The following is a 15,855-nucleotide window of genomic DNA, read 5'->3' as shown; positions in this document are numbered from 1 at the left end:
GAGCCCGGTCTTGGACCACTGGGAGCTGGTTTGGGGTCTGCGCCTCCTGAATCCATAGGGCAAGGATGGGCTGGTTCCATCCTTGCCTCGTGTTTCCTTGTCATGTTGTGGACCCCTTAAAATTGGGGGGGGAATTCATTTAGGAAGGGATGAAAAGTTGTTGGAACAGCAGCAGTTTTCCAGCCCTTTCCCTTGATGTTCCTGAGTGGGTTCTTAGTTCAGGTGTTCCCGTGGGCTTGGTCAGAGGAGGCCACAGAGATGCTGCGAGGGCTGGAGCAGCTCTGCTCTGGAGCCAGGCTGAGAGAGCTGGGCTGGGTCAGCCTGGAGAAGAGAAGGCTCCTGAAGGGGAGACCTGAGAGCAGCTCCAGTGCCTGAAGGGGCTACAGGAAACCTGGAGAGGGGCTTGGGACAAGGGATGTAGGGGCAGGCCAAGGGGAATGGCTTTAACCTGCCAGAGGGGAGACTGAGATGTTCATGTTGGAAGCACAGTGTGCTTAGGAGAGGTTTCTCCAGTGTGATCTGTCCCCTCTGAGGTGTCTTAGTGATGAACCATCATTGCCAAACGCTGCTGCTTCCACCCTTGCTTCACGTGGCACAGCTTTGCCCATACACACACCACTGATTGCAAAACCAGATGGTACCTCGCTGCCAAGAGATCTTGGGAAACATCCCCCCCCACTGCCCTTTCCATAGGGATGGGGCATCCCCCTGCTCATTTCCCTGCAATAGGGCCCTTCCAGCCCCAAGCCTGTGGGGTTCCTGCTGTTGTAATGAGGCTGAAACCTTTGGCATGGCTGGGGGGGAGCCCATTCCTAGAAATGGGAAACCATCCTCTGAACTGACCATCCATCACCTCATCACCCGGCCCTCTCCATGGAGAGGGTTAGCAGGGGTTGCTTTTCCTTCTGGCAAATGGAAGTGTGTGTGTGGGTCTGTTTGAACCCTGTGAGACGAGGCCAAGGAGGTGTTAGAGGAGTTCAGTTTAACTTCTTGGGCTCTCAGAGGGTGACTCACTAATCCATCCCATGTGGAAAGACCGGGATCTGCTCCATGCCAAATGTGTGTGTGCGTTTTTGATGCTGACATAAAGACAAAGCAATGTGATGGATTTATCTGCTACCAAAGCCACAAGAGGGAAGAGCCCCCTGAGCAGAGCCAGAGCCATCACTTGAGCCAGAAATCCCTTTGGAGTCTCTGGATTGGTTTGTGGGATCTGCATTTAGGGATCATTTAATGTGCATGGATGGATGGGGTGGGAAGTGCTGTGTGTCCAGTGGCAGTGGGCAGGCTCAGTGGTTACTTTCTGGGGCTGTCATAGCTTTGTGCAGTGCTGATACAGAGCATCCCAAGTCAAGATGCCTGCTGTGATGGATGTAGGACCTGACTTCTAAGCCTGGTATGTAAGCTCTCTATGGATGGAATTAACTCCACTGGGCTCTCACTCACCCACCCCAACCATTCACAGGGACTGAAACCTCCCTGCAGTGGTTGAGAACACAGAAGGAGCCTTGCATTGGGATGGGATTGGTGCTCCCAGCAGGGAAGAGCGTTGGTGTAAGGCTGCTGTGGTTATAGGTGGCAGCCCCACACCTCTGCATCCATGTTTGTTAAATGAGAGGCTGTGTTTAGGAGGAGTTTTGGGGTGTGATGAGGTTTTTAAGCCTCCCTACGATGCCCAGGAAGGAAGGCAGGGCCCTGTGCTTCCACTGCGTGCTGGGTTAATGCTGCTGGTGCTCACTGTGCTGCGGCTTCAATCCGGAATCAGATGCTCGGAGCCCTCTCTGCAGGGATTCAAAGAGCTCCTGGGTGATTTCAGGGCTCAGGGTTGCAGCAGAGGCAGAGCTGCAGCGTTCAGCTTTGATTTCTCTTTCTTCTTGTGCCTTTTAAAGCTTCCAGGCCTGTAACTTTCCCTCCGACCCCCTGGGTTCACCCCATCACATCCATCAGCTCATCGCTTGTCTGCAGCCGCCCTTGGCAGCAGGAACGTGTTGACAGGCATCCTGATAGCACAAGCAAGGGCTGGAACGTGGAGGTCTCCCTGTATCTTTCCTCCTAATTATGGGCATTCCCAAGGGACAGGATGGGGGAACCCGGTGTGTCCATTGCCCGTCCATGGGCTGACCTTCCAATGGCAGCTGTGCACTGGGGTAATGGGCTCTTCTTTCCCAATGGGTGTAGGCTACCCCACGTCATGTAGTGATTTGCCCCCACTTAGAAAGAAGGGTGAGATTGGGCACATCTAGTGCAAGGTGTGGGTCTAGGGATGTCTCATCCCCTCTAAATAGCCATACTCCCCTGGCTCACAAAGATTTAACTCTCATCTTCTTACAGTGCAAAATAAGCTCTTTGCTCAAGAAGCAAAGGCTTTTATCTAGATTAAAGCTGAGAAGGCTAAAGCAGGGAAGAGGCCTCTGAATTTGGTCAGGGCTGCTTCCATCTGGCACTTGGAGCAGCTTTGTCTGTTCTTCCCTGAGTCTTGTTGTGCCTTTGGGTTAACGTGTGCTCATTATGCTGGAAACAGAAATGAAACCGAGCGTCTGAACTGGTTGTCCCAGGGCAAGAGCGTCTCCATCCCGGCTGCTCTCATCCCTCTGATGGCAGCTGGCTGTAACAGAGGCTCTGGGTTGTTGAAAAGGGGTGTTTGTTATCATTGTGCTCATGATAGGGAGCCCTATAGCAATGTGTTAGGTCTGCACTGGGGAGGGGATGGAGCCTCTGTGTTGAGTCTGCTGGGGCGGGATGAAGGTCTGACCCGTCAGTGGTTGATTTCTGTGATGCTTTTAAGGTTGATTTTGTTCATTTGGTTAATTTAAGGCGATTCTTTTGCTGGTGGCTGTTCCTGGTTACTGCTCTGAGGTTAAGTTCAATCACTGCATTCAAAACTGATGTCCCAGCCTTGAAGTACGTTCGTGTTGCACGGGGTACCACTGCGATGCTGAGCAATGCCACAGCAGGAGCCCTATGGCAAAGGGAAAGTAGATCCATGCTTCTCAGCACTGCTTCTATATTCCCCCCCCGCCCCAGGTTTTAGGTCTGTATTTTGGTTTATGCCTCCTCTTTCCTTTCTAAAGTGCCTTAAACTGCTGTTGCTCCCATCTGTGAAGGGGAAGGGGCTCCTCACCTGCATCCTCTTCCTCTAGCCCTGTTTTTCCTTCTTCCTTCAGAAAGCTGCAGTTTCTTTCCCCCTCTTTACCTTCATCAGGTGGTTTCTGCCGTTGTTTTCTTGTCGTGATGAGGGAGGTGATCCTGTTTGTGCTGTTGGAACAAAGAATGAGAGCAAAGACAGGAGAGGTGGAGTTTGGCTTTCCCGGGTATCACCTGCAGCATGAAGGCTGCAAGAGGCGCTGCCCTCGCTTGTTCCCTTCCATTCCTGCCCTTCTTCATCCCCCCCCCCCAGTTGTTTTGTATTTAACATCTTCCCTTTATGAGCACATTTCCCATCTGGGCTGGATTATTCCGGCATCCCAAGGCATGCTTTAAGCTGTTTCCCTTCCCCCTCTTCCCAGGAAACAAATGTCTTATACAAAAGACTTCACCAGCCCCTTGTTTAGTGCCGGTTAATGGGAATGGGGCTTTGGAACATAGACAAACCCGAGAGCTGGAGCTGAGGGCCTGAGCACCTGCATCTGGGCTTCTTGGCCAGGCTGGGATAGGGAAATCCTGGGTTCTGACCCTTTGGGGTGACCAAAGGATGAAGGGGAGTGCTCACCAATGAGGTTAAATCTGTGCCAGACCCACTGTGTATTAATGGGGGGGGGTCTTGGGCATCTTGGCTGGGAATTAGGGCTGATTCCCTCTGGATGTGCTCAGGGACAAGACTGAGGGAATGTTGGGATTTTACTGCCTGAATAAATCCATTTTCTATGGTCTAAAGCCAGGTTTGGCTTCAGAAAGCCCCCCGCTGTGACGGGAGGGGATGGGGGGCCCTGACCACACAAGCACTCGGGATTGCTCCACAGTTCTCTCTTAAACACGGTGTGTTCCCTATCACGAGAGCAGATGATGCTGGCTCAGCTCGGCCTGACTCACATCACCCTTCCTGGCTGCAGTGACCCCAAAGGGCTTTATTATGCCAATGAAACGGGATGGAATCTCGCTGCCGGTGTGGTGCATGATGCAAGGTGGGGTTTATTGTCTATTTTAACCCACGGACAAGGCTTCCCAGTGAGGTTTACCCCTCTGCAGACCTTGTTAGGGCAGCTTAGGAAGTGGCATTGTCCCAGGTTCATCCCTGGACCCTCCCCAAAAGAGAGGACAAAGACAGAAGGAAATGCAGTCTTGAAGAGAACCACAGTGTAACGCTGATATCAGCTGCCTTCTTTCTAATCACTTTGTCACAGTAACCTGATAAGAACATGAGTGTTTCCAGAATAAGGAGGTTTTCCTTATGCCAGTGACTGAAAACTGTGATTTCTAATTCTTGCTTTGAAACTATGCATTTTTTACTCCAGGTTGGAAAGAAACCTGTGGTTTCAGCCTCTCTGTGGCCAGGAAGCCTTGGATTTAGGTCAGCTGTACCCCATGCTGGAGAGATTGGAAGTGCAAACACAAAAGGCTCATTCCTTCCCCAAAAGAAGGGTCTTTTCACCTCTATGAATAGAGAAGGTGCCTGAGCTGGATCACAGCATCGCTTCGGGAATGTCCAGCTCTTGGTGCAGTCCATGCTGGGGGTCTTGGGGAAAGCACGCCACTCTGCCCTCTAAATAGAATACAGTGCTCTTCAGCTCTAACAAAGCTAAAATGGGAAGGTTAAAGCTGAATTCTGCAATTAAATTAAGACTACATCGTGCTGCACATGGTGCAGTTTGTTTCTCATAACTAAGTTATAACCCTATAGAAGTTACAAGCTTGAATTTCTTGCTCTTTTGATATGGCCAGAAATGAGTTTCTTCATCCTAGATAAAGCCTGTGATGCCAGCCTAGCTCATTGAGGCCACATCACTCAATGAGCATACACAGCCCATAAGGGAGATGAAATGATGAGGATTTATTTGTTGCCCTCCCCTCTCCATCTGCATTCCTTTTCCTTTCAGGCTCCATTAAGCAGCAGGTACCAGAGCTTACAAATTCCCATTTCTTTACTGTTTTAAGCCTGGAGAGCTGCATATTTCAATGCCAGGCTCGGGTGCTGAGGCTGAATGGCAAACCCAGGCTGGAAACTCCCCTTTCCCTTCACCCTTAGCAGCAAAACACCCCAGCCCCTGCACTGGGCGAACGGAAGGCTCCGAACACAGGGTTTATTTAAGCAGCTTTGCACAAATAGGATTTGCAGCCGTTTGTTCCTGATAAACAACCCCCAGGTTCAGCTCCTGCTCAGCCCCAGTAGCTCCAGTGGATGGAGGTGGTTTTGTTCCTCCTCTAAAGGTGCTGCCAGCTCGGCTGGAGCTTACTGAGTACAGTTGTGGGGGTAACGGGGCTGGCACCGCTCTTCCTGTGTCTGGTGCTGAGATTTGATGGGGTCGAAGCTGCCAAATAGCAGCAACTTGGTCTTTAACTGGCTTTAAACTGACAGAAGGGAGGTGGAGGTTAGATAATGGCATGAAGTTCCCTGTGAGGGTGCCCAGAGAAGCTGTGCTGCCCCATCCCTGGCAGTGTTCAAGGCCAGGTTGGACACAGGGGCTTGGAGCAAGCTGCTCTAGTGGAAGGTGTCCCTGCCCGTGGCAGGGGTTGGAGCTGGGTGAGCTTTAAGGTCCCTTCCAACACAAACCAGGCTGGGGTTCCATGATGCTTTTATGGTCTCAGGCACTGAGCTCTGGGTCCTGGAGCAGCAGATGATGGTCAAACAGAAACTGGAGAGCAGAGTGTTGGAAACCAGAGTGTTTAATCCAGTGACATGAGCATGTGCAGAATGGACTCAGTAAACTCATAAGTGATGGCCCCTATTCCCAAGGCCAAACGCACCCTGCTCTGGGCTGTGGCAGCAATGGATGGGGTCAGCCCCTCCAAAGCATCCATCTTCACGTCACTGCTGGATGCTGGGAAACACTTGGAAACCCTCAGGAGCGTGAGTCAAGCTGACTCGTGGCTCTTGGCTCCAGCCAGGCGCTGCGCTCGCTTCCCGCTCCGGCTTCTCCGGGAGGGATGGATGCGATCCTGGCCCTGCGCTTCCCAGGCACGGAGCTGGTCCTGGTTGGATGTCCCCTTCCCAGTGATTCACCTCTCCCAAAGGCAGCAACCAGTCCTTCATCCCCCCCATCACTGGGTGAACCCCTATAGCACTGCTGGGTGCCTGCACCCCGTTACGGATGGGTACCAGAGCATGGGAGAGGATGCAGCTCTGCAGCATGATGCCGTCTTCAGGATTCACTCCCAGAGCTTTGACTCCCAAACCCACATTGGAATTAGCTGCCTCCCTTGCTGCAGCACAAAAAGAGAGCTCTCCATTAAAACACCCGCTGATCTTTGACACTGCTAAAGCATCTCAAGGCAAGAACTCTCCCTCCAGCCCAAAGTGCACAGAACTCCCCAGGCGGGTTCGTTCCTGCTGCAGGGACAGCAAAGGGTGGGTTTCAGGATGACTCCAGCAAATATTTGGCAGCTTTAACCTCTTGCTAAACAAGTCCTAGCCGGTGTGTAAACAGCCTTTTTGGCTTTATAAACACAGCATCCAGCTTGTGGAGTGGGAAAGAAGCTGGAGGCATCACGTGAAGGAAAGATGGATTGCTTCCGGCAGCTTAAGTATTTTTGTGTGTGCTCAGGGCGAAGGGTTTGGGCCTGTTTTGCATGGGAAATCTGGGAGGAGAGAGGTGAATCTGCACAATGTGGGGTTATGGAAGAGCCTCTGGAGCACGGAGCACGTGCATGGATCCAGTGAGCATGGGGGATGTGGGCTGTCCCTGCTCCCCTCTGCTCGTGAGGGGTCAGTGCGGGTGCAGAGGGGTGCATTCACCCAGCGCCCTCTCAGCCACCCCTTCTGTTTGAGGGCATGCTTCTGGCATCTAACAGATGTTTTTCTGCTCTTCTGATTGGGCTCCATGATTGAACAGTTTTCAGTGGCAAAAAATAGCTCAAAAATGCAAACAAACACCCAACCCCCCCAAATCCCTATCAAACCCCATAGCAACCCCCATGTGCTCTCAGGAGATGAACACAGCCTTTTGCTGGGTTGGGTTTGTGTTAAAGATACAGGAAGGAGTACCAGAGGGACCTCCTCTTGTGCTCCCTAGGGTGGTGGAGGAGAGGCCTCTCAGTGAGCCCAGCTTGCAAGGGGAATGGGGGATCTGGAGGTGAAATGGGTTGGCCAAGGGTGCTGCATGAAGCATCCCCGCTTCCTTCTGTTGCAGTAGAATTCCTTGGGAGGGGTCTGGGCTTTGATTTGAATGCTGATTCTTTCCTCACAAAACCATTTGTGTGAGCACAGTTATTCTGGTGTAATAGAAGTGATGAGGGGTAGCAAATTAACAATGAAGAAGACAGCTTTCCACGTTGGGATCTGGGGGTTTGGCAGCTCTGTGCTCCTGCCTGCGGTAACCTTGTTCCCCCTGGTACCCAGGCTCAGTGACTGCATCCCCCTTTTCCTCATCTCTGGCCCTTCTCTACCTATTGCTGAGGCGAGGCTGTGAGGAAGAGCAGGAGGAAGATGCTTCCCTCTGTATTGCACTGATATTTCCTATTCAGGATGAAGACAGGGATAGTTTTTAATCCTTTTTCACTTGCCTTTTCTACCTTGGACTAAATGCGTTGAGTGAATTCAAAGGTGAACACAGGAAAACTTCATCCATTGCCTGGAGGAAACATAAGTGCTTCTATAGGAGAGTCTTTCATTTCTCCTTAAAAACCTCTCTCGGTGCATGTAATATTTCTCATCATTACATTGCCCCATTTATCCTGGAGTTTAGTTCAGCCGCAGTTACATCCCATAGCATTTCAGGAGGCCCTTCAGCCCTGTCTCACCGCTGCGCCTTGTCAAAGCAGAATTGAATCAAGCTTGGGATATGGATGGCCTTTTGTTCTCTTAAAATCCCATTTCTCAATTTGCCCTTCATCCCCAGAGAAGGCCTGTTGAGGCTGACGCCTCTCCTCTCGCTGGGTTCGATGCTGTCTTACACTGAGGCTGGGTTTTGAGGGCTTTTTTGGTCGTTGTTTGTTAAGTAAGAGATGAAAATCCCATTAACTCTGTGATTCCTTTAAATGCCATCTTGAAAGGAATATTTCTCATAGTCAGCTTAGTCCTTTCCACGCAATGGGTAGCAGCAAGCTGAATCTGATGCTGACATTTAAAATGAATCCCAATCATTCCATCCCCAGCAAGAAAAAGCAAGTCCTGCGCTGCCCTCCTAAACCAGAGAGCATGATGAGAGCTTGGTCTCGGCTCAATCTCTGCTTTGAACCCCTTGAATGCTTGGGGAAGGGACGGACATAGATGGGATTGGGGGTGCTCCAGGTGCTTGCAGTTGCCGTGGCTTTGTCCCCTCCTGGTTGTGGGAAGGGTTTTGGGAGTGATGAAACAACTGTCCTTGGATTTGGGGGTGTTTCTTTCCTGTTCCCTAGAGAAACAGTAAGTGTGAGGTTTAGACCAAGAAATGACCCCCAGGACCTGCCGGGTGAGGCAGAACTCATGGTCCACGTTGGGCCATACTTGTCCAGAGTGGGTTTTCCCATTTAGGATGGGAATCCTGGGCAAAACCCGGGATCAGAAAGGGGTTTTCTACCTCTGGCAAGCTGTGAAGCCCCATCTAAGCCTGTGAGTGCATGGATGGAGGGGTTTGCTGCAGGATTTCAGGAAGCACATCACAAAGGAGGACACAAGCGGGCTGGCGAGGGAGAAGTGTAACTGGATTGTGATCTGGCAGTGATTCCTGGAAGCAGGAAGCCCGTTCCATCCGTGACTAATCTGAAACCAAAGGTAGATGTGCACACACACGCAAAGCGGTTTGGCGGCGGGTGCCCACACCTGGGTGCTGGGGAGCTGAGCACAAACGTCTTTGTGTTGAGGTATCTGCTGCTGGAATCCTGCACTCCAGCTTATTCCATCAGGTTCTGCGGTACGGATGCTCCCTGGCTTCTGCGAAATGCATTGGGAAGATGCGGTTTCTTTTTGATGTAGGAGTGAGAACGTTCTGAAATCTCAGCTTGAGGAAGAGGAGGAATGCTCTGTCATGGGCTCAGTCTGGAGTTATTCTCTTCTGAAGCATCAGGCTTTTCTAACACACCCTCGATGTTAGGTAGCAGAAAGAGCATGGGCAGAGTAACAAAGGCAAACTCCCTTGGGCAGCCCTCAACTGGTTTGCAGTTTGCACACATCTGCACGAAGGAGAAACGCATATCGGCTGCGGAGGCACTGATGACTTTAGCAGAACCCATCACGAGTGCTGGGGTCAGGCCTTTTGGCACCGGTGGGTTTGTAGGCGGGTGTCTTGAGTGCCTATGGAAGCTCGTGTGTGTGCATGGAAGCTGAGCGCTGCTGTTAGGTTGGGTCTGCAGCTGGATGAGACCCTTTTGAGGGTGTGAGAGTGAATAATGAGCCGGGATGGAGCATCACTGAGGGACCTGAATGTCTTGTACCATGGAGCCACCAGTGCTGAGCCTGGAGGTGACCTTCGTGCTGCTCTGAGTGGGCATGGGGCCCTTGCATGTGCTCGTGAGGAGCTTTATGATGAGCAAGGATGCTGCAAACTGGCCTTGTGGCCTTGCTCTTGTGGTCCATGTATAGAAATGCATTAAATCAATCGGTCTTTGGAGTTATAGAAACAGTGACATGGGGTCTCCAGGTATTTGGCTGTTGGGGAGGGCTGCCTTTTATTCATGAGCATACCATGGCTTTTGTATGTTTGGGGATCTGCAGTTGCACAGGATGCAGAGGAAGCAAAAAGTGCTCGCCTATTGCTTTGGGATTCATTCAAACACAGTTGCAAAACGCCCTCAATAGCACGTTCCTGCTGCAGGAGGGGATGCTCTCCCAGCCCAGGCACTGCACAGGGGCTGCAGTGGGGCTTCTCCTGCCCTATCTAAGCAGAAGTATAAGGGTGGAGAGTTTGCTGCATGTCTGTGCTGGAAAACAGCCGCTTGCAGTGGGAGAGGGTCTGAGGCTCCTGCTGGGGCCTCGTCAGTCCAAGCTTCTCTCTCCCAGGCGTTCCTTGAGCAGTGTCTCCTGCAGCAGGTGAGCTGTCCCTGTCAGGAAGAGCTGCTCATCGCGATCTTTATCCAAGAGCTTTAATCCGTGCCCTAAACCCTGCCAGCAGCGGAGTGCCTGGAAGATAAGGAGCGATGGAATATGGGATGCGGAGCTGCTGGAAGGAGCAGCGCTGAGGGGGAGGCTGCAAGCGCTGCATGCGGGGGTGTGCGGGTTTGGCTGGGGATGGCAGGACACCAGCGGCGACTCCCAGATGTGAACCGGGGCTGCTGCTGGCAGAGATGCGGGTGAAGGGGGCCCAGGAGGTTTTACCACAGGTAGAAGCGGAGCTGGGGGAGCTCCGCTCTGGGGCATCCCCCCGGGGAGAGCCCCCGCCGTCGGCGCCCGCAGGTCCTTTGGGGTGAGAAGCACCGGGAAGCCCCGTCGGGGATCCCCCGCTCCACCTCCGCGCGCTGCAGCAGCCGAGCCCCGCTTCTCCCCACCCCAAACCCGCTGCAGCCCCATCCCCTCCGGCGGCGGCGGAGGAAGGAAGAGCCCCGTCCGGCTCCGGCTTCCTCCGCAAGCCCAGCCTCGGAGCACGGTGCCCGCCCCCGGCCCTCCCCCGGCTCTCCCCGGGGCGCACCGCGCCGCCTCCCGGGCAGCCCCCGCCGCGCAACAGTTGCCCCCAAGTCGCGGCCGTTCTCCCGCATCATCCTCAGGGAACATCTCCCCCCCCCCCCCGGCCCCAGCCCCAGGCACCGAGGGGAGGAGGCGAAGCTGGGGGGGGGCTGCGCGAAGCCGCCGCCGCTTTGCAGCGCTGAGCACCGCGACCGCTCCGCCGCCGCCCGGGACCGGCAGAAAGAGAAGGAGCCCCGCGGATCCCGGCTGCTCGCTTTCAACCCCGCAGCGATGGAGCGGGGCGGCGGGGCCCAGGCGCGGCTCCTCTCCGCCCGGAGCAGCCGTTCTCTCCTCCGCCCGCGGGAGCGGAGCAGCCCCGCCGCTGGGCACCGGCCCCCCTGCTAGGATACCGGGGTGCCCAGCCCCGTCCCGCACCCCCGGAACCCCTTCTGCATCCCTCTGTGCATCCCCCGAACTCCTTGTGCATCCCCCTGTGCACCCCTTGAACCCTTCGTGTATCCCCCTGTGCACCCCCAAACCTCTTGCGCACCCCCAAGCCTCTTGTGCATCCCCTCCGTCCTCCTGTGTATCCCTTTGTGTCCCCTCAAACCCCTTGTGCATCTCCCTGTGCACCCCCTGAACCCTTCGTGTATCCCTCTGTGCACCCCCAAACCTCTTGTGCATCCCCTCCGTCTTCCTGTGCATCCCTTTGTGTCCCCCCAAACCCTTTGTGCATCTCCCTGTGCACCCCCTGCATCCCCTTGTGCATCCTTTCCATCCCCCCCATTCTGCACTCCCAAACCCTTTGTGTCCCGTCTCCGTCCCCCCCCTCCCCCGCTTCCGTGCCTTCCACCCCCAAGCCCCCCCTTGCATGCAGCCCCAGGGCCACACACGATGGGCACCAAGCAGACTAAGGGCTGCCAAGCGGGCAGCGCTGCCGAGAGCCCCCCGGCCCATCCCCGCAGGAAAGCGCCGCCCAGGGAAAGGGGGGATTTCCTCGCTTCCCTCGTGGTGAAGTCCGGCGAGAAGTTCGGGAAGGGCGGCGGGAGCAGCCTCCCCCCTTACCACCGGCGGATCTGCATGATCCAGGACATGCTGGTGCTGGTGAAGCAGGGGAAGCAGGAGGAGGCCACCGAGCTGCTGAGGCACCTGAGGCAGGTGAGGATGGGCAGGATGCTCCCTGGGAGGGGGGGGAAGGCGGCTTAGGAGCACGATGCAGTCTAAGAGCGCATCCTGGTTTCTAAAGCCCCATAGCAAAGAGGGGGCACGCTCCGCTTTTGGAGGGTGGAACTTCAGTGGTGTCATTCGGAGCTGCAGGGTGGTCATGGATGCTGGAGACGGGGAAATAACCCCCGGGGAGGTGCTTTGCATTGTCTGCAGCGAGGAACCCTGCTGGGTGCGGGTTCCTCCTTCCCTTCGTTGCCTGTGCTGATCGCCCTAGGGTTTGAACCCCGCTCATGGAGGTTCCCATTCAACTTTGGGAAAGTTTGGCGTTGTGCTGAGGCCGTTGGAGGCAGCAGCTTCTTGAGGAGCATCCCTGCTCCCTGGCTTGGAAACACCAGGAGTTGCCAGCTCGGCTTTTATCGTTGCTTGGTGGAGTTTTGCTGGTGTTGGCTGCAGCTTGGAGACCCGAGTGCGTGAGGCGCCGTGTGGGAGCAGGGAATTCATTGTGCGGAGCCCAAGACCTTTTCCCCTTGCCCGTCTGTTTGAGCCGGGCATTAGCGGGGGAGCAGCGCTACGGGAAGCTGCTGTGAGCAAACAGAGAGGAGCGCTGCTCCGTGCCCAGCAAATCACTGTTTAATCGCTTCTGCTGATGGACGGTGATGAGAACACCGGTGCGCTGGGTACTGGCGAGGCGCTGGGGTACGCAGCGCTTTGGAAAGCAGCAGCTTTTCCATGCAAGCTGAAACCAAACCCATCCTCAAGCTGGGTTTTCCTCCCAGGGCAGCGGCTCGTGGTGTAACCAGTTCTACCACCTGAGGACAAGCTGCTCAGATCTTTGCTGGGCACCAGGAGCTGTGGTTTTGCCCCCTAGACCTGTCTGTGCATGGGAGGATGTGGCTGGTCCAAAGTCTGATGGTTTTCCTCTTGGGTTTTGTGTTTGGGTTTTGCTCTTTGCCTTTGTTCCACCTCACTTCCTAGTCCTGTTTTAACTTCTTAGCAAGTGGATGTGTGGCTTGGGGCATGTCCCTGACTGCCATCAATCAGGGTCCCTCTGACCAGTCAGTTTATGGGCTTTAGGGCTGTCTTTGGAGCAGCCAAGATGAGAAATCCCAATAGTTTTGTATGTGCTTGTGTCCCTTGATAGAAACCCCTCTCAACCTTGATAACGTGCTTGGTCCCAGATGGATGTGTCCCTTTAATGAGAATTGGGGGTGTAACTCTTTGGGACAATGACCTCTCCATTGGGATCTGTGCAGCCACATGGCCATGAAACCCCCATGGGACAGAAGCAGCTGGGAGTCGGGCAGTGGATCTGTGCCCAGACCTTGCACCTCTCAGCCATGCCAAAGCCCTCTCACTGCATAGCTGCCCATTAGAGCTGGCAGGGGCTCGTTTTAGAAGGTGTTTATATCAAACTCCCCCCCCAACAATGAATCCTGTGAAGCACCGTGAGCTGCTTCCAAGTTCTTTCCTGCTTCAGATGCTGTTCATCAGCAGCGATGCTCTGGACCATCCTCTTCCTCCTGTGGGCTGGCCACGCAGAGCACAAGGGATGTGCCCTAATGGCAAATCCGACCATAGGGACATCCCATCGTCTGAGTGGGGGCAAAAATAACCTCTAGGAATGGATTTTACAATGCTGGGGGAAGCGAGGAGCCTGTTCCAGACAAATGAGTCTTTGTGAGTGTTTCTGAAGGGCTTGCTTGGATAAAATAGAGTGCCAAAATAAGGAACACTTTGTCCTAGATACAATAATAGACTCGAAGCATGTTTTTAATGAGGTGGTTTTATTCCCTGCCTTCAGGTAGCAAATATGGGATGCCCCACTGAACAAATCCCGCTTGCTGTGGTTTCCCATAGGCTGGCTTTGGGGAGGTGCTGGTTTAGGGGTGCATCGGTGGCTGCAAGGGATGCTTGGTTTGCTCCCAAGGAGCTGGGGCTGGGAGGCTGTGGGAGGCTGAGCTCCAGCCTAAAAAGTGAGGATGTGGGGGGAAAGAATGAGCTTGCCCATGCAGAGAGGGATCAGTGGGTGAGCCTGGTGGGGCAGAGACCTTTTCCTGTGAGCCATTCTATGGTATCCACCGCAGAGGGGCTGCCGTGTTGGTTGGTCCATGAAGTTGCTAACGTAACGTGTGATGCTGCTGCTGCAGAACCCGGGGTTTGGAGCAAACCTGGTGCCAGGGTCTCAGTTGCATTTAGACTTTTTTGTTGCCTGAAAATCCCAGAGATTTGGGTCACTTGGAGGCTTTTCCCTCACTTCCCTGGCTCTGAAGCCATTCCAGTGTGCTAGAGAGTAGATAGGTGACAGCATCCCAGCGTTTGGAGGTGCTCCATCCTTCATTTCAAGCAAGGTGACCGCGTTGGCTGATCAGCTTTTCAGTTCTCCTTGGCATTAGCATCCTGCCCTATCCACCCACTGCAAAACAAGGTTCAGGGGGGCTTCTCTTACCTGTGTTTAATAATCAAAGGGCAGGGTAGAAACCATGCAGGGGCATGGACACCTCCTGTTGGAGAAGGGCATGGATGTTTACTGCTGGAGAAGGGCATGTCCTGCCCTTCCAGCAGTGTCCAGGGTGGGTATCTCCATCCTTCCCCCCCTGAAATGGGAGTGATGCCGTTTGCTTTACAGGCTCTTGCAAGGATTAATCAGCATTTCCAAGAACCCTTAGAGGCTGCAAACAGCTACGCAAGCACTAAGGTACAAAGTGGACTTGTTTGGGTTTAAAGAGATAAAGGATGGGAGCAGCAGGCGGACTCCTTCGCTTCGACGCTGCTCCTTGGAGAGGTCAGAGGCAGTCTCCGGTGCGGGGGCAATCCGATCCCATTGCCTGCCCTCACAATAACACTTGTGGTGTTATCCCTGCGTGCCGGCGCTGGCAGCGGCCGCTCAAAGGGCATGTGCTCCTTTGGCACAGCAGTCTGATTCAATGACAGGTTCTGGTTGTGCTTCCTTCTGCTCTGCTGTCAACAGCCCCACACTGCAAAAAGGAGCTCCCCTCTCCATTTGCTGCCCTCTTTATATAGGGTGGGTTTTTCTTTAAGCTGTCGGTGCGCATAGGGTGCTTTTGGCAATGAAACGCATGGGAGGATAAGCAGAAATACACCGAGACGCTTCCCGTTTTATTGAGGTTGGAGTTTGGGATTGCAGGAAGTGTCTCCCTGGGTACCTGGATGGAGCCGGTCGCCTTTCATGGAAGTAGTTCTTGTCCTGAGTAATGCCGAATCCAGTTTGCTGTAAAGCATCATTCTGGGTTTACCTGGCAGCATCTCCTCTGCTTTCTGCTGCAGGGCCTCACCCTATGAGAGGGGGAAAACGGAATTAGTTGTGTCCAGCACCTGGGAGAAACATGGGAACCCACTCCCATTCCCTGCACCCCATCACGGGGGACGCAGAGCTGCAGCTCTGAGTGGGTGCCACCGGTTGCAGGGTAGCACAGGCTTTGCCACCACACAGCGCATCGCTTTCTCCTTCGGCGCTCTTGAGTTTCAGTGGTTAAAGCAGCCGAGCGCTCTCGGGTTCTTACATTCTGGGAGTGTCTGTGCTGCTGGGGGGAGGATTTGTAAAACAAAGCATGTTTTCCTCCTCGCCGCTGCCAAACGGATCGTCTTCCCAAGTGGAATGGCGAGGCGCTTCCCAGCGCATTACATTGCACTCCAAGAATTTGCCATTGGTTATGGCTCGACGTGGAGCCTTCTGGCTGGGCTTGCGGCTGCAGAGCTGGGCTGGGGGGAGAGGAAAGGAGGAGGAAGAGGCATCCGGGCATCCCCTGCATGGGGCAGGAGTCGTGCAGCAGATCCAGGAGTTCAAACCCCGAGAGAACAGGGAAAAAGAAGGCAGTGTTGTAATAACCCCCCCCTGCCCCGGGCACTGAGGGTGGCTGGAAGCCAAATGGCAAGGTCCAAGGTGCGGCAAAGCTGCCCGACTTGTAAAGTGGGTTCTGAGCTCACATGGCCTTGCCTGTGCGAGGAAGGGCAGGGGAAGAGAGGGGTCAGGGTCCCCAGTGGGCAAAGACACCACCAGA

The 15,855-nt window shown here is 54.2% G+C and overlaps 1 protein-coding gene across 2 annotated transcripts in view; it reads left to right on the top strand.

The window, feature by feature from the left end:
* Nucleotides 1-15,855, top strand: part of LRRC75A (leucine rich repeat containing 75A) — a 70,789-nt gene that overhangs the window by 509 nt on the left and 54,425 nt on the right. The window contains exon 1 of one of the 2 annotated variants that reach the window (XM_057399497.1): nt 11,555-11,827. The exons of the other annotated variant lie outside the window; for it this stretch is intronic. Coding sequence (XP_057255480.1) covers nt 11,564-11,827 — 264 coding nt within the window. The 5' untranslated portion in view covers nt 11,555-11,563. Of the gene's footprint in view, nt 1-11,554; nt 11,828-15,855 lie in introns of those variants that run through there. 2 annotated transcript variants of the gene reach the window in all.

The sequence above is a fragment of the Pezoporus wallicus genome, unplaced genomic scaffold (genome assembly GCF_028554395.1).
Source record: "Pezoporus wallicus isolate ANWC-B61680 ecotype Strahan unplaced genomic scaffold, APGP_CSIRO_Pwel_v1 contig_8143, whole genome shotgun sequence".
Lineage (NCBI taxonomy): Eukaryota > Metazoa > Chordata > Aves > Psittaciformes > Psittacidae > Pezoporus > Pezoporus wallicus.
This window is presented reverse-complemented; position numbering and strand designations above follow the sequence as displayed.